The sequence below is a fragment of the Gallinula chloropus genome (assembly GCF_964237585.1).
Source record: "Gallinula chloropus genome assembly, chromosome: 25".
Lineage (NCBI taxonomy): Eukaryota > Metazoa > Chordata > Aves > Gruiformes > Rallidae > Gallinula > Gallinula chloropus.
Window position 1 is genome coordinate 5,153,928 of NC_140110.1, and position 18,519 is coordinate 5,172,446.

Consider the following 18,519-nt stretch of genomic DNA (forward strand, 5'->3'; position numbering starts at 1 on the left):
AGCTCTGCTCTGCCCTCAGGTGAAACAGGCATAACAGTGCTGAAAAGCTCATTCGTGTCCACAGGGGACTTAGTCTGATATCACACGGTTCTTCTGTTTACTGACTGCTGCCAGGCAGGACTGAGCTCTCGAGAGCCACAGCTGACCATCCTGCCAGCAGTGGCACGCTCAAGCCAGCACAAAGCAGACCTCCCAAAAGGGACCTGCCAAAAGTCTTCCTGAATGCAGGGAGTCAATCAGAGGGTTTTCCCTAAGAACTGAATGGGGTTTTCCTCAAAGAATCGTTCCCTAACTTCTCACTACCTTTTCCTCCTTGGACAGGTCTCCACACTTGACAGCAGCAGATGTCCAACAGCAGCAGCTTCATCAGCCACTTCCTTCTCCTGCCCATTGCTGACACACGAGAGCTGCAGCTCCTGCACTTCTGGCTCTTCCTGGGCATCTACCTGGCTGCTCTCCTGAGTAATGGCATCATCATCACCACCATAGCCTGTGACCACCACCTCCACACCCCTATGTACTTCTTCCTCCTCAACCTCTCTGTGCTTGACATTGGCTACATCTCCACCACTGTTCCCAAATCCATAGCCAATTCCCTGTGGGACACCAGGGCCATTTCCTACACAGGATGTGTGGCTCAAGTATTTTTCTTTTTAAATTTGATCTCCACAGAGGCCTCTGTTCTCACTGTCATGGCCTACGACCGCTACGTTGCCATCTGCCACCCCCTGCACTACGGGACCCTCCTGGGCAGCAGAGCTTGTGTCCACATGGCAGCAGCTGCCTGGGGCAGTGGGTTTCTCAATGCTGTGCTGCACACAGCCAATACATTTTCATTGCCCCTCTGCCATGGCAATGCTGTTGACCAGTTCTTCTGTGAAATCCCCCAGATCCTCAAGCTCTCCTGCTCAGATGCCTACCTCAGGGAGATTGCAGTCCTTGTCGTCAGTGTCTGTTTTGCTTTTGGGTGTTTTGTGTTCATTGTGGTGTCCTATGTGCAGATCTTCAGGGCTGTGCTGAGGTTCCCCTCGCAGCAGGGACGGCACAAAGCCTTTTCCACCTGCCTCCCTCACCTGGCCGTGGCTTCCCTGATTCTCAGCACTGTCGTGTTTGCCTACCTGAAGCCTCCCTCCATCTCCTCCCTACTTATGGACATGGTATTGTCATTTCTGTACTCGGTGTTTCCACCAGCAGTGAACCCCCTCATCTACAGCATAAGGAACCAGGAGCTCAAGGATGCTGTGTGGAAAGCCATAACTGGATGTTTCTAAGCAGCAATAAACTGCTCATCTTCTTGTGCATGTCGCTTGCCATTTAACTCCTGTTAGGCTCAGTCTGCATTTACTAGGGGGTTTATTTTTGGGTTTTTTTTTCCTCCTTGTTTGTTTAAGCTGTAATAACACAGTGTATGTCCATCCCATTCCTCATGCAGTATCTCCCAGTCTTGTGTGACGCAGACACTGCGTAATGATGAGCTGTGCTCTCTTTGCATCATGACTGTCTGCAAAGGGCAATGGTTTTCCCTTCTTTTTTTCCCCCCTTCATGTATAAAAATTTTACAAGCACGTTTTCATCAGCTGAATCACCTCTCTGAAATTTCCCACCATGTCATAACAGGAATTTCCAGGATTGCTATCGATGGCAGCAGAAGAAATACTCACCTTCCCCTGTTCCTGCAATATTGCCAGTTTGTCTCTTTCATCTCCCTCATCATTCAGGTGTTTCCACCTATTCTGATGATGTGGCCATGCCTCACGACATCTTTTCAGAAGAATGGTTGGACGCCTGCACTTCACTCTACTCACAGGTTTCAACATCCGCTTGCTCTTTGGTCATTCAGATGCTGTTCAGGTCTCCGGTTCCTCATTTGAGCTTCAGAGTGTTGGAAAACATCCCATCTTTCAGAAGTCTAATGAACTGTTCTGTCAGAAGGTCGGTGTGTTGATAAGTGACCTTTATATGGATCTGATTAAAACTGTTCTGGGAGAGAATCTCCTCTGAAAGCTGACCCCCTTCACACACTGCTTGGCCGTAGCAGCAGCTGAGGAGAGAGATTTCAGGGTTATTAAACTGTGTCATGTGTGACTGCTGTTTGTTGTCAGAGAAATCTGTCTCTGCCTGTGAGCACAGATGATGCAAGAAGTGTTGGGAGTCCCAGGAGGCCAGTGAGGGAACTGCTGGGCTTGAGGAAGAGCAAAGTTCACTAAACAGGGTTTTACCTCAACAGACTGCTTCTCCTGCCTGTGCAGATCTCCTTAGGAGACCTCTGGACCAGCCCCCATTGCAGCATGCTGCTGAACTTTCTTCCATGATCTGAGATATGACAGAAACATTTTTTCCTATGAAAAAAATCCTCCATTGTGAAACTCCTTTGAAATTTTCATCACTCAAAACCTCTCTAATTAGTTAAAAAAGTCTCATTTTTTTAAAGACAATTACGTGGAGAGACATGTTTGTAAGGGCTTTCAGGTTTTCAATGATCCCCATGGTGCATTTTCTTCTGAGTTCAAATACCTCAAGATACCAAGAGGAGAGTGAAGAATCCTCTCAAGAAGTCCAATCAGGAGTAACGCCCAAAGCACCTTGAAGCATTAACAGGCCCTGTCATTGTAGAGATGGACATGACACACCATTCAGTGATCAGTGTATTTTATAATATGCTCCAGCAGCTTTATTGCAACTACACAGATTCTTTATAGTATTAACCAAACAACACATAAGAACACTATAGGTTAAAGGGTCGTTTTACACTTTTTTCATTGGTCATCTTTTTCCACCTTGTTGGTTCCAGGCAGTCTGCACCTGGTCCTGACTATCACCCTGTTCCGTGAGCTTGTTGCAGAGTGCATTCTTCATCTAAGGGAATGCAGGAAGGTTGTCAGGGTCAATTTCTTCGGTCATCAGGACCGGGTTGCTAGCAGACATGCTGCTGCCACCCCTGAAAATTCCCCCTTTTTGTATTTGTGTTACAAAAGCTGCTGTAGAAATTTCTGCAGGACCCTTTGCAGAAAGCTCAACAAACATGGCAATAAGAGTAAGAAAACTACTACAATCACCAAAACCAACAATCTGGTTTTGACCATTGACAATATATATCCTGAAATTCCCCACTCATTAAATAAGGTGTCCAGTCCAAAGAATCTGTTTTCTTTCTGTATCTTTTGTGTTTGATCTATTGATTTCTGAATGCTCATGTGAATCCACTGAGAGTGGTCAAACAGACTCCTGCAGCACATGCCATCAAAATCCTGACATCCATGTCCATGAGCCAGTAACAAAAAGTCAATTCCTGCACAATTCTGTGAAGTAGCGTGTCTCACAGAATCCACATCTGTAGCCAGGGCACTTACTATCTTTGCTGTTGCATTTGTTTGCTTTGCCAACCAACAGGCTGCCTTATTTACTTAAGTCAAACCCTTTGCAGCAGCAGCTCCCGGAAGAAACAAGCTGGCAGCAATTATCTCCCCTCCATTCAGGTAATACCGGCTTCACATCTCTTGAAGGTACCCATTGTGGTCCACGATCTGTAGAGACACAAGCATAACCCCTTCCTCAGGTCAAAGGGTCATGGGGACCAGACTACTGGCCTGTGACTAGGTCTTTTATTTGGACCCTAATTCCTTTTTGCAGGGTCGATTTAGAGAAAATAGAAGTGAAGAAAAATGGGAGGAACATCAGAATCATCTCTGCAAGATAAATCGTTAAGAACATAAATGGCTTTGGCCAGCCGTGCCTGTGGTGGTTCTCCCAACATTCCCCCCTTTTTTGTATTTGAAGCTGATGCTTCAGTGTGCCATGAGCAGTAATGTGAGAAACTCCCCACAAAGCAAAAGACACTGGACTTTCCATGAAACATAAGCCAGACCATTGTCTGTTTTCACTCGCCCTGGCACCCCCAAAATGGAAAATGCCTTTTGGAAGTGTCACATAACATCCTCTCCAGTTTCCCCTGTGTGGGCTGTAGCTACCAGTGCATGAGAGTCCATATCCACAGTTACATGCACACATTTCAAGTGCCCACATTCATTAACATGTGTAACATCTGATTGCCAAAGCTGCAACGCTTGCAGTCTGCAGGGGTTGGTACCACAGAAAACTGGTATGTGATCCGCAGACTTGCTGAGGGTGCACTCAATTCCATCATCCATGTTATTGATAAAGATGTTAAAGAGCACCGGTCCCAAGACAGACCCCTGGGGGACCCCGCCGATCACTGGCCTCCACCTGGATATAGACCCTTTGACCACCACCCTTTGGCTACGGTCTGTCAACCAGTTTCTTATCCACTGGATGCTCCACCCATCAAATCCACATCTCTCCAATTTAGGGATAAGGATGTGGTGGGGGACTGTGTCAGAGGCCTTGCACAAGTCCAGGTAGATGACATCGGTCACCTTCCCTTTATCAACCGATGCTGTCACTCCATCATAGAAGGTCACCAGATTGGTGAGGCACAACCTTCCCTTGGTGAAGCCGTGCTGGCTGTCCTGGATCACTCGCTCATCCCTCATGTGATCAACATGTCATCCAGGAGGATCTGTTCCATGATCTTCCCAGGCACAGAGGTGAGGCTCACTGGCCTGTAATTCCCTGGGTCTTCCTTGCTCACTTTCTTATAAATGGGAGTGAAGTGACCCTTTTTCCAGTCCCCAGGGACCTCTCCTGACAGCCACGACTTTCAAATATGATGGAGAGGCTCAGCAACCCCATCAGCAGCTCCTTCAGGACCCTGGGATGCAGGTCATCCAGTCCCATAGACTTGTAGACATTCATTCTCATGAGGTGGTCTCGGACTTGCTTTGCCCTCACAGTGAGGGGGGGATTTACTCCCCCAGTTCCCACCTAGAGGTCCAGGGATGCAAGGTTCTGGGACCTGAGAATGATGAGAATCCTGGCTGTGAGAGAATACCGAGGCAAAGAACTCATTCAGAACCTCAGCCTTCTCCACATCAGTTACAGCCAATTCTCCTTTCTCATTCACCAAAGGGGGTAACGCTCTCTTTGGCCTGTCTCTTCTGGCCAATGTACCTGTCAAATCCCTGCTTGTTGTTTTGGACATCCCTCATCAAGTTCAGTTCCATCTGCGCCTTGGCTTTCCTAATCCCAGCTCTGCAATTGCCAACAGCATCCCTGGATTCTTCCCAGGCAACACACCCTTGTTTCCAGAGCTTGTATTTGCCTTTCTTTTCCCTCAGTTTTGGTCCTTGCTTAGCCATGCTAGCCTCCTTCCCCTCCTGCCCACTTTCTTATTCAGAGGGACAGAGAGCCCTTGAGCTCTCAGAAAGGCATCCTTAAAGAGTAGCCAGCTGTCCTCAACATTTCTGTCTCTAAGGACCACCTCCCAGGAGATCTTGGCCAACAAGTCCTTAAACAGCCTAAAGTTTGCTCTCCTGAAGCTCAGGGTCCTGATGCCACTCTTTGCCAGGCCCACATTCCTTGAGATCTCAAACTCAACCAGGGCATGGTCACTGCAGCCCAGGCTCTCTCCAACCTTAACACCTTTAATGGTCTCCCCCACATTGGTGAGCACCAGGTCCAGCAGTGAATCACCTCTGATCGGTCTGTCCAAAACCTGAACCAGAAGGTTGTCATCTACAGACTCCAGGAGTCTCCTGTGTCTCTTGCAGCTCGCCGTGTGGTTTTCCCAGCAGATGTCCAGGTGGTTAAAGTCCCCCATCAGGATGAGTGCCTGAGACCTTCTAACAGCATAGCCCATGGGACAGATCCTATTAGGCTGTGGAAGAGATCAAAGTTTGCTCTTCTAAAATTCAGGGTAGTTATTCTGCTTTTTGGATTGCTTCTTCCACTCAGGATCTTTAACTCGACATGGTCACTTTGTCCTAAGCTGCCCCCGACCTTCACTTCCCCAAAGAGCTGGTAAAAACAAGGTCCAGCACCCGCCCTCCCCTTGTAGGTTCCTGCACCATCTGTAGCAGGAAATTTTCTTTTACACACTGCAGAAATTATCTGGACTGCATGTGACTGGCGCTGTTGCTTGCCCAACAGATGAGCTGGTGGTTTTGTGTTTGTGGGAACATGTGTTTCAAAGGGAGAGACAGCAGTACAGGTAGGGGCATCACGGGATGACAATGAGATGGGAAAGGGGTTGGTTTCCTGCAGCCTGCAGGGAAACAGACAAAGGCATGGGGCAGTGTGTAATGGGCTGTGGTGCAGATGGCCAAGGGTGCAGGCCAGGCTGAAAGGGCCTGAAAGAAATAAGGTCATTGTCCCCTTGGCTACGGCTGATGTCCCTGCCACAGAGGCCTCAGAGGAGGCACATTGTCCATGAGGGTCACGATCTGCCTGCCCAGGAGCTGGGGGTCAGTGTTTGGCATTTCTGATGCATCGGAGCTGCCTGCACTTCGCCTGTGTTTGTCCTCATGTCACTGGCCTCCTGGGACTCCCAACACTTCTCCTTGCATCATCTCTGCTCACAGGCAGGGACAGATTCCTCTGACAACAAACAGCAGTTACACATGACACAGTTTAATACCCATGAAATCTCTCTCCTCAGCTGCTGCTACGGCCAAGCAGCGTGTGAAGGGGGTCAGCTTCCAGAGGAGATTCTCTCCCAGAACAGTTTTAATCAGATACACAGAAAGGTCACTTATCAACACACTGACCTTCTGACAGAACAGTTCATTAGACTTCTGAAGATGGGACATTTTATAATTCTCTGAAGCTCAAAGCAGGAACTGGAGACTGAGCAGCATCTGAATGACCAAAGAGGAGCGGACTTGGAATTCAGTGAGCATACGAGCATCTAGTCAGCTTAAAATCTGTTGTTAGGCATGGCCACATCATCAGGAGAGGTGAAAACACCTGAATGATGACAGAGATGAAAGAGACAAACTAGTGGTAATGCAGGTGCAGTGGAAGGTGAGTATTTCTTCTGCTGCCCTGGGTACGAATCCTGGCAATTGCCTATCCAGAGAAGTAGAGAAATGATTAAGTAAATGAAAAGGTTCTTGTAAATTTTCTTGAATTAAAAAAAAAAAAAATGAAGAAGGAAAAACTGTGGCACTTTGGAGGCAGACATGCTGCAAAGTGTGCATACTTTGTCATTTTGCAGTGTCTGGAGCAGAGAAGACCTAGAGATACTGTGTTAGGAATAGGATGGATGTGCACCATGTAATTATAACATGGAGAATCAAATAGGAAAAAATATTTTAAAAAATTAAAACCTGGTAAATAGAGACTAGTCCTAACGTGAGTTTCATTGTCAGGGATATGCAGAAGAAGAAGATCAGTTTGTTGCTGCTTAGAAACACTGAGTCATCAGTTTCCACATGGCATCCTTGAGCTCCTGGTTCCTCATGCCGTAGATGAGGGGGTTCACTGCTGGTGGAAACACCGAGTAAAGAAATGCAACTACCAGGTCCATAAGTAGGGAGGAGATGGAGGGAGGCTTCAGGTAGGCAAACACACTGGTGATAATAAACAGGGAGACCACGGCCAGGTGAGGGAGGCAGGTGGAAAAGGATTTGTGCCGTCCCTGCTGCGAGGGGATCCTCAGCACCGCCCTGAAGATCTGCACATAGGACACCACAATGAACACAAAACACCCAAAAGCTAAACAGATACTGGCCACAATGGCTCCAGTTTCCCTGAGGTAGGCATCTGAGCAGGAGAGCTTGAGGATCTGGGGGATTTCACAGAAGAACTGGTCAAGGGCATTGCCATGGCAGAGGGGCAATGAAAATGTATTGGCTGTGTGCAGCACAGCATGGAGAAACCCACTGCCCCAGGCAGCTGCTGCCATGTGGACACAAGCTCTGCTGCCCAGGAGGGTCCCGTAGTGCAGGGGGTGGCAGATGGCAACGTAGCGGTCATAGGCCATGACTGTGAGAAGGGAAAACTCTGAGGAGAACAAAAAAAAGGTGAAAAATATTTGAGCCACACATCCTGTGTAGGAAATGGCCCTGGTGTCCCACAGGGAATTGGCTATGGATTTGGGAACAGTGGTGGAGATGCAGCCAAGGTCAGTAAGAGAGAGGTTGAGGAGGAAGAAGTACATGGGGGTGTGGAGGTGGTGGTCACAGGCTATGGTGATGATGATGAGGCCATTGCCCAGGAGAGCAGCCAGGTAGATGCCCAGGAAGAGGCAGAAGTGCAGGAGCTGCAGCTCCCGTGTGTCTGCAAAGGGCAGGAGGAGGAACTGGCTGATGGAGCTGCTGTTGGACATCTGCTGCTGTCACATATGGAGACCTGTGAGTGTCAGAAAATGCAGTGAGAATTTAGGGAACTCTTCTATGAGGAAAACCTCTTCCAATACACATTGACTCTCTGTAGGAGGACGTTTGTCAGGTCCCTTTTGGGAGCTCTGTTTTGTGCTGGCTGCAGCGTGCCACTGCTGGGAGGAGGGTCAGCTGTGGGCTCTCGAGAACTCAGTCCTGCCTGGCAGCAGTCAGTAAATAGAAGGATGGTGTGATCTCAGACTAAATCCCTTGTGGATAGGAATGAGCTTTTCAGCACTGTCACTCCAGTTTCACCCGAGGGCAGATCAGAGCTTTGAAACTGCATATAGGGGTCCTCAAGTGAGGGTCACCTCCGTGCCAGCACCACCAATGGATGTGCCCAGAGCCTCAGGTAATGGTGAGACAAAGGCAGCAAGGACAGAAAGGGAAACAATGAGAAATGTTCCAGCCATGGCTGGAAGGACAGGGACAGACAGACAGGCATTCAGGGGTTTATCCTCACTGGGTGTTGGGCTGCCAAAGAGAAGATTCAGCCTGATGAAGCCCTGGAACTCTGGTTGCGGAGTCTGTGCTGGGTGGCAGAAACCTGGGGTTTGCTGAGGGAAAGTGTCTCCACTGTGGGGTATATCAGGGAGGTACCGAATCCCCACTGCCAGGGCATTTCTGGGGGCAGCTCCTCCTTCATTTCCCAATGTCTCTGCTGTCTGGAGCTGACTCTGGAGGTGCTTCTCTTTGCCCACATCACCTCCTGCTCTGTGCTCACACTCCTCTTCCAACCTGCTCTGTGTTTACCTCATCTCTGCAGACACCTCCTTGCATCATGACACTGCCCCAGGGAATCTCTGTGTGTGCAGGGGTCAGGCAGAAATATGACATCTTAATGATAATTGAGTTTCCATTGCATATTTCTGTGGGGAGAAATCCACACAGCCCACAGGAGAGAAAAAGTGAAAGCAAAGACTCTACCTATAAGAAAAATGCTTATTTGGTGTTGTCCTTCAAAGTCCCTTTGCAATTTCTCAAGGATCAGCTGGAGCTGGGAGAAAAGATAACACATGAAGCACTTTCTTACAGCAGAAGGACCTTACACTGCCTTTCTCTGTGTCTCTCCTCCAAGTCACAGCTGCTGTCTCTATCACTGTGGAAAGCCTGAGTGCTGACCCTGGCATCAGCAGCAGAGTCCCTGCCCCAGCACACAGGGTGCAGGGACCCTGCTCGTAATGACAGCCCTGGGCACCTCTGGGTGCAAACGCTGCTTCACACCTCTGCAGCCATGCCCAGGACAAGACAGCTGTCCTGCCCTGTCCCTCTGATGGGGCACAAGGGCATCCCTTCCAGGCAGCACTTTCTGGTCCTAAAGAGAACCTGTCCTCCTGACAGACCCCACACACTGCCCCATGTCCCAGCTTTAGGAGATCCCTCCAGGAACAGAACCTGCATTGCCCTGCACCCACAGACATACCAGGCAGAGTGCTATAGAGGTTTCTCCTCCAGTGAGCTCTCAGCATCCATCAGCTCTCTCAGCCTCACAGGTCTCCCCTCGGTGCCTACAGGCAGTGTCCCCAGCCCTGTGTGCTTGGCAGAGGAGCTGCTTCTGGGCAGAGCTGTCTCTTGTCAGGGCTGCTGGGTTGCAGTGAGCTCCCTCCATCCCAGGAGCCCAGCCCAGCTCACAGCAGAGGAGCAGGCAAATACGTCACATACTCCATTCCCCAGAGTGTCCTGTGAGGTGTCCCTGAAGCTCCAAGTAACTAACTTGGAAAGACACTAAGTCTTTACTGCCTTTCCCTCCCTTGGCTGGGGAGAAAGCCTTCTGTCCATCAGAGTTGTTTCTCCTGACCAAGCCAGAGCTGGGCAGAAGAATCACCTTTCTTTGGCTCCCCATGAGATAGGACCCCCAGGCAGGGACAGGGAGGTGACTCTTTCCCGCTGTGAGAGTCACTCCAGGCCCCTCATCATTGCTGTGCTGCCCTGGGGCTGGATGGGAACACAACTCTGACCTATGACTGCCACAAACCCATTGCAGCTGGGATTCCTCTTGCCCCAGTTTCCGTGGCAAAAATATCACACCTTCTGCCATGGAGCTGCTGTTCCCAGCTCCCATGGGAATTACTGGGGGCAGAGGCAAGGTTTCAAGATCCCCTTCTCCATGAGAGTGGACTTGATCTCATGGAAACTGTGTGTCACCCCCATTTGCTGTACCCATAAATGAATACCAGGAATGACTCTTTGGGAGCCCATGGGAGAGGCTTCTGCTCCTCATGCACACCTGGGAGTTAGTGAGACAAATGAAGATTGTAGTTTTCCTTGTTATAAATCTCTCCTCGCTCCTGTCTTTTACTTCTGAAAACACTTTTCCATACCCAGAGGCAGCAGATGTCCAACTGCAGCTCCATCAGCCAGTTCCTCCTCCTGGCCTTTGCAGACACACGGGAGCTGCAGCTCCTGCACTTCTGGCTCTTCCCGGGCATCTACCTGGCTGCCCTCCTGGGCAAGAATTTAATGATCATTACTGTAGCCTATGACCATTGACTCCACATGCCCATGTACTTCTTTTCAACCTCTTGTTGAAGGGAGTTGACCCAGGTGCTCACCAAAGCTGCTCTATCGCTCCCCTTCCTCTGCTGCATAAGGGAAAGAAGATGTAACAAAAGGTCAGGATGAGGACGGGGAGAGATCATGCAGAGGTTACTCTCCTGAGTTACTCTCCATAAACCCATCTAATTCACTACCCAATCAAAGAGAGCAGAGGAATGAGAAAGAAAAAAAAATAATTAAGACACCCACAACCATCCCTCCCTGTTTTTCCCAGGGTCCCCTTCACTCTCTAATTCTCTCCTTCCTCTAACTGAGCAGCACAGGAGGATGGGGAATGGGCATTGGGGTCAGTTCATCACACATTGTCTCGGCTGCTCCTTCCCCCTCATGGGAGGACTCCTCACAGTCTTCCCATGCTCCAGCACTGGGTCACAGAACACAGTCTGCAAAGTTCCTTATAGATTCTCTCTCCTTTCTTTGACAGCCAAAAGCGGCAGATAATTCCAATTTCCCTAAATATATTGTCACAGCAAATATATTTTCCCTCCCCTTCCACCATGGCAATGCTGCTGACCAGTTCTTCTGTGAAATCACCCAGATCCTCAAGGTTTCTTGCTCATGGGCCACGCTTAGAGATATTGTGGCCAAAGCTTGTTTACATTTTGGGTGTGTTGTGTTCATTGTGGTGTCCTATGTGCAGATCTTCAGGGCTGTGCTGAGGATCCCCTCGCAGCAGGGATGGCACAAAGCCTTTTCCTTGTGCCTTCCTTATCTGGGAGTGGACCTCTTGTTTGTCAGCACTGACATGTTTGCCTACCTGAAGCCCCTCTCAATCTTCTTCCTATTTACAGATTCACTGATTCTCAGAATTGGAGTTTGAAGGGATCTCCAGAGACCATCCAGTCCAACCCTGCTGCCAAATCTGGTTCTGCAGGACAGATCACACAGGTCAGCATCCAGACAGGTCTTTAATATCTCCGGAGAAGGAGATTCCACAACTCCACTCGGCAGCCTGTCCCAGGGCGCTGTCACCCTCACTGTGAAAATTTCTTCTCCATTTGGTGTTGAATCTCCTATTCTCCAACTTGAAGCTATTGTCCAGTCTCCACAGACCACTTAACCTGGTAGAAGTAATTCTTTAATCAGTGTTTCCACCAGCAGTGAACCCCCTCATCTACAGCATGAGGAACCAGGAGCTCAAGGATGCCATGTGGAAACTGGTGACTGGATGTTTCTAAGCAGCAACCAACTGATGATCTTCATTGTATTGCTGGCCCTGTCGATTCAATGAAATGTATTCATGCTGAATAGATTGATGGAGATGCAGCTTAAGAGAAAATTAATACAACTTTAATATCAGAAATTTCATGTTTTTAGGAATAGATTTGTTTTGGATTTTAGTAGATGTGGTTTTGCCCCTGCTGAGAGCTGAGCACCACACAGTTGCTTGTTCTTTAAAAGAGAGTGTGGGTGGAGAAATTAAGAGGGGGGAGGGAGAGGGAAGGGAAAGGGAAAAAAGCAAAAAAAAAGGAAGCAAAACCCCACGGACTGGGTGAGGATAGTTTAGTAGATTAACAGAAAGAGAGATATAACAATGATAACAGGACTTTGTAGCAAAATATATGACACTGGTGATACACAATGCAGTTTGTCACTGGACCACACAACTCAGGCCGAGCTGTCCCGAAAACGGGACCGTTCCCCAAAAACTGCATGTCCTGGAAGTGCCTCCTCCTCCAACCAGCCCCCCTTTTATGCTGAGCATGATGTAATTGGCATAGAATAGCCCCTTTGGCCTGTTCGGGTCACCTGTCCTGGCTGTGTCCCCTTCCTTCTCCTTAGTAGGCAAATAGGAACAACTGAAATGTCCTTGATTGCTTGGCAACAATTAGAAACATCAGGGTGTTATCAACACTGCTCTCCTCCCAACTCCAAAACATAGCATTCCATGTCCTATTAGAAAAGAAATTAACTCCATCCAGCCAAAACCAGCACACTCACATAATTTCCTTGTCATAGGGGCTGGCTGGGGAGGGGTGGTCCTGGCATGGTGCAGCACTGTTATTGTTGGGTTTGTAAGGTACTCTCTGTGCTATCACTGGGTGTGAGTGCAATTGGGGCTGTTATTGTTCCCCTTTTATGGTGCTTTTGTCAGTAAACTGTCCTTATCCCAACCCACAGAGGCTCTGTCTGTTTCTCCTCCGGGAGTGAGCGAGCAGCATGTGGTGCTCAGCCATTGTTCGGGGCTGAACCACCACAGTATCCAAGCCACAAGCAGCGAACTTCTCTAGGAGACGGTGGTGGGAAACTGTGTCCAAGGCCTTGCTAAAGTCAAGGTAGACAACATCCAGAGCCCTTCCCTTGTCCAAGAAGCAGGTCACCCTGTCATAGAGGGAGATTCAGTGGGTCAAACAGGACCTGCCCTTATGAACCCAAGCTGACTGGGCCTGATCACCTGGGGGTTCTTCATGAACTGGATAGTGCTGCTCAGGATGATCTGCTCCATCAGCTTCTCTGGGACTGAAGTCAAACTATGAGGCCTGGAATTTCCCTGACCATCCTGCTGTTCCTTCTTATATAGGGGGTTACACTGACTGATCCAGTCAGCCAGGAGTGATGGAAAGTGGCTTGGTGAACCCCCCTTGCCAGCTCTTTCAGCACCCCTGGGTGTATCCCATTCAGCCCCACAGACCTGTGCACATCTCTGGTGCATCAGGACCATCTCCTCCTGGATTGAGGCGGACTCATTCTGCTCCTTGTCCCTGTCTCCTAGCTCAGGGAATGGGATTCTCTCTGTACAACTGCTCCTATTACTAAAGACAGTGGCAAAGATTTCATTAAGCACCTCAGCCTTGGCCTCATCTTTCCACAATGTTTCCTCCTGAATCTGATAGGGGATGGAGGGTCTCCCTGGTTTTTCTTTTATTTAAATGGAGGACAGATGAATTTCTAGCTGGGCTTTGGACCAACAAGGAGGAGAAACTCTCATCCTGTTGTTCTTCCCTCAGTGTTACACACCCCATGCTGACCCAGGAAGAGCCTGAGCAATGCCTGAGGGACAAGGACCTGTCTTCCCTGGGCTGGGGGTCAGGGCTTGGCCTTTCTGCTTCATCAAACCAACCCAGGGCTTGCTCAGCATCTCAGCTGCTTGTACATTGCCTTTGCCTACCAGCCAACATGGCCTCCAATTACCTGTTCTAACGAGTCCCTGGGGAGGCTCAGCCAGCAATGGCTCTCAGTGGGACTCATTAATACTTCAGGTACTTTGGCTTCTGCTTTTGACATGGAGTTTGTTGTGTAATTTCCTCTCAGTACCTGAGCTTCAAGGACTCAGCACCAAATGCACCCCAGGGCTCATTAAATATACAAAGCAAGCCCTAACGAGCTCTGTCTCCTCATGTAATTATCTTCAAGTCTTCAAGAGATGTACAGATCATTGAAGCTGTTTCAAAGGGAGCTCAGAGTAAAATTGATTTATTTTTAAGGGTGTAGGTTATTATTTTATTTTAACCTCTCCTCAGGTGACAACCTCTGACTGAGATTGATCCAGGGTGTCTCCTAAGGAGGTGTCGGTTCCCTTGAGGCAGTGGGGACAACCTTGCTGCACATCTCCACAAGCCCACCATGACTCTCACCAGCCAACTGGGACTTGCATCCCTTGTCCTTACATCAGGTCTCTCTGCTGCACTCCACAGTGGGGCATTACAGCCCCTCTGTACCAGCTCCCCTGCTTTCCTTAGAGAACTGGCTGCACACAGGCAGCACACAGGGAGTTATTTTCCCAACAACAAAAGAAACCTGACAAGATTCACCATTAAATCAAACACTCCTCACTCTATGCCAAGTGCAATCTGCCACCAGTGAGGTTCACCTGCCACAAAGCTTAACCCTGTGAGAGATGTTCTAGTGAGGAAGGAGACTGTGAAATCACCACAACTCAAGAGCTGGCTGAAGACAGAACGAGTCAGACAACTGCCAGAAAGGCAAGGGTTTAACTCCCTGAAACTCAGAGCAGCGGCTGGATGGCTGAGCGGTGTCTGAATGGTCCAAAGGGAAGGGAAATCTAGAGAGCAACCAGAAGCACAGTCGTGTAGATCCACTGTGGGAACAATGATTTCAGACATGGTCAATTGCCTTTGGACAGGTAGAAATATGTGACAGACAGGGGAGATTATATGCACAGCTGTCCTGTTTCAGGGCAGGCAAGAGTTCACCTCCCCAAGCAGCCAGCAGAGGTGAGCTAAGTTAGCAGAGGTGACCTGAGTTAGCACAGCTGAGCTGAGTGTGTCCAGGCTGTTTTCCACACCACCTGACATCACCCCCCATAAAAGGGGCTGGTTGGGGAGAGGCACTCATGGTTTCCTTAAGGGCAGTCTGAGTGTGGCTGGGGCCTTTGGTTGGTCCTTGCATTGTGCAGTACCTTGTGATCCTTTGGTCAGTAAAGTACTCTCTGTTTTCACTGGATGTGAGTGTAGTTTGTGATTTGCTGTTATCATTTTTTCACAGTGATTTTGTCAGTAAACTGTCCTCCTCCCAGCCCACAGAGGGTCTGTCTGTTTCCCCTCTGGGAGTGAGCATTATAACCTGATCCTTGTACATGAGTGACCTGGGAGAAATGAGAAAAGATTTCAGCTGCCTTCCAGGGGAGCACATCATCCCCTGGCTACTGCGATGCTGGGACAATGGGGCACACAGCCTGGAATTAGAAGGCAGGGAGGCCAAGCAGCTGGGATCCCTTTCCAGAAAAGGAGCCATTGACAAGGTGATTGGAAAGAAGTCTCAAGCCCTCAGCCTTGGGAGGCCACTTCTGTCCAGTGTAGGGGAAAGGTACTCAATTCAGTGAAGATGTCATGTGTTGGCCAGGCAAGTGGATGACCAGAGAGTGTGCAGTGTTTGAGGGGATCAGCCATGTGAGAGGTGAATTACTGTGATCCTGATGATCTGCAGCTACCCACCAATCCTGATGAAGTCCAATGTTCCTCACCCATGTGGTGTAAGTTGGGTGCCTGCAGGGAAACAGGCACAGGTGTGGGGCAGAGTGAGATGGGCTGCGGTGCAGAAGGTGGGGGGTGTTGGCCAGGCTGAAAGCAACTGACAGAAACGAGGTCTTTTTCCCCTTGGCAATGGTTGATGTCCCTGCAGAGGCCTCAGAGGCCTCATGGCCTCATGGCCATGGAACATTATTGCCTCCTTGAACTCAACCTAGGGAGGCATCCATGTGTCATACCCCTGTCCTACCCTTGGCATCACACTCCCCACATGCCATGTAAGAGCTCTGAGACACAGGTGAGGGTCAGGATCTCCCTGCCCAGGGGCTGGGGGTCAGCACTTGGTATTTCTGCTTCATCAGACCAAGCCAGGGTGTCCTCAGCATCAGAGCTGCCTGCCCTGTGCCTGTGTTTGTCCTCATGGCCTCCACTTGTGAGGTGTAAGATGTTCATGGGGAGGCTTTGTCAGCAATGGCTCACAGTAGGGCCCATGAATACTTCAAGGTACTTTGGGCATTAGTTCTGACTTTGACATTTTGAGAGGTTTCTTCACTCTCCACGTAGTATCTGAGGTGTGTGGACTCAGAAGAAAAGACACCATGGAGCAAATGAAATTACAGAAAGCCTTAAAAAGCATATCTCTTCAAGTGCTTTTCATTAAAAAAAATCCAGACTTCTACAAATAATTGGATTACAGTTAGGTATTTAATGATGAATAGTTCAAAGGAATATTACAATGGAGGATATTTTCCCTTCACGGGTATTTCCTGTCATGGCTCAGTTGATGGAAGGAGTGACAGCAGCATTCTGGGATGGATATTGGTCTCATTTTCCAACTCTCTGGAGCTCAAAGCAGAAATCAGAGAGATGAGTAGCATTTGAGTAACCAAAGAGCAAGTGGAGGTGGAAACCTGTGATCAAAGTAAAGTGCACATGTCCAGCCCATCTGTGGAAAAGATGTTCTTAGTCATGGCTGTATCATCAGGACAGGTGGAAACACCTGAATTATGGGGGAGATGAAAGAAACACCCTGGAGGTAATGCAGGTACAGGGACAGGTGAACATTTCTTCTGCTGCCATGGGTCCCAATCCTGGAAATTCCCATTCTGTCATAGTGGGAAAGCCATTCCAGACAAGTGATTCAGCTGATGGAAATGTGAGGTAAATTATTTAAAAAATTATGGGGAAATAAAAGAAAGAAAAAACTGTAGCCCTTTGGAGGCAGATATGATGCAAGAAGAGCACAGCTCGTCATTACTCATCATCTGGGTCACACAAGACCAGAAGGTGCTACGTTTGAAATGGGATGAACATGAAACATGCAATTACATGACAGTCAAAATAGAAGGAAAAAACCCCAACAACTAAAACCACTACAGAATAAAGGCTGGTCATAATGAGTTCCATGGGCAGCAATATGCGGAAGATGAGCAGTTTATTGTTTCTTAGAAACAACCAGTCATCAGTTTCCACATGGCATCCTTGAGCTCCTGGTTCCTCATGCTGTAGATGAGGGGGTTCACTGCTGGTGGAACTACTGAGTAAAGAAATGCCAACACCAGGTCCAGAACAAGGGAGGAGATGGAGGGGGGCTTCAGGTGGGCAAACATACCAGATCTGACAAACAGGGAGACCACGGCCAGGTGAGGGATGCAGGTGGAAAAGGCTTTGTGCTGTCCCTGTCCTAAGGGGATCCTCAGCACAGCCCTGAAGATCTGCACATAGGACACCACAATGAACACAAAACACCCAATACCTAAACAGATACCAAACACAATGACTCCAATTTCCCCGAGGTAGGCATCTGAGCAGGAGAGCTTGAGGATCTGGGGGATTTCACAGAAGAACTGGTCAACAGCATTGCCATGGCAGAGGGGCAGTGAAAATGTATTGGCTGTGTGCAGCACAGAATAGAGAAACCCACTGCCCCAGGCAGCTGCTGCCATGTGGACACAAGCTCTGCTGCCCAGGAGGGTCCCGTAGTGCAGGGGGTGGCAGATGGCAACGTAGCGGTCATAGGCCATGACAGTGAGAAGAAAGTACTCTGTAGAGATAAACAATACAAAGAAGAAGAGTTGAGCCACACATCCTGTGTAGGAAATGGCCCTGGTGTCCCACAAGGAATTGGCCATGGATTTGGGAACAGTGGTGGAGATGAAGCCACTGTCAAGTACAGAGAGGTTGAGGAGGAAGAAGTACATGGGGGTGTGGAGGTGGTGGTCACAGGCTATGGTGGTGATGATGAGGCCATTGCCCAGGAGAGCAGCCAGGTAGATGGCCAGGAAGAGGCAGAAGTGCAGGAGCTGCAGCTCCCGTGTGTCTGCAAAGGGCAGGAGGAGGAACTGGCTGATGGAGCTGCTGTTGGACATCTGCTGCTTCCATCAAGTGTGGAGACCTGTCCAAGGAGGAAAAGGCAGCTAGTTGAGGGAACTCCTCCTTCTTGAAAACCTCTTCAATTCTAATAGAATACCCTCAGATTGACTCTCTGCATTAAGGACAAGTTTTGTCAAGTCCCTTTTGGGAGCTCTGCTTTGTGCTGGCTTGAGTGTGCCACTGCTGAAAGGAGGGTCAGCTTTGGCTCTCGAGAACTCAGTCCTGACAGTCAGCAGTCAGTAAATAGAAGGCTGGAGTGATCTCAGACTAAATCCCCTGTGGATAGGAAGGAGCTTTTCAGCACTGTCACTCCAATTTAACCCCAGAGCAGAGCTTTGAAGCTACAAATGGGAGTCCTGAAGTGAGGGGAAGCTCAGTGCCAGCACCACCAATGGATGTGCCCAGAGTCCCAGGTATGGTGGGAC

The 18,519-nt window shown here is 49.0% G+C and overlaps 3 protein-coding genes across 3 annotated transcripts; 1 reads left to right on the forward strand and 2 right to left on the reverse strand.

Annotated features, from left to right (window-relative positions):
• Positions 1–344: 344 nt before the first annotated feature.
• Positions 345–1,271, forward strand: LOC311200892 (olfactory receptor 14J1-like; the record flags this gene model as incomplete). The annotated part of the gene is made up of 1 exon (XM_084275195.1): positions 345–1,271. One exon carries the CDS (start codon positions 345–347, stop codon positions 1,269–1,271), a length of 927 nt encoding a protein of 308 aa, XP_084131321.1.
• Positions 1,272–7,261: 5,990 nt separating this feature from the next.
• Positions 7,262–8,185, reverse strand: LOC311200894 (olfactory receptor 14A16-like; the record flags this gene model as incomplete). The annotated part of the gene is made up of 1 exon (XM_084275197.1): positions 7,262–8,185. One exon carries the CDS (start codon positions 8,183–8,185, stop codon positions 7,262–7,264), a length of 924 nt encoding a protein of 307 aa, XP_084131323.1.
• An 8,981-nt stretch (positions 8,186–17,166) lies between these two features.
• LOC311200976 (olfactory receptor 14C36-like) lies at positions 17,167–18,090 on the reverse strand (the record flags this gene model as incomplete). Its single annotated transcript, XM_084275275.1, has 1 exon — positions 17,167–18,090. The coding sequence occupies one exon, from the start codon at positions 18,088–18,090 to the stop codon at positions 17,167–17,169; it is 924 nt and encodes a 307-aa protein (XP_084131401.1).
• Positions 18,091–18,519: the final 429 nt, after the last annotated feature.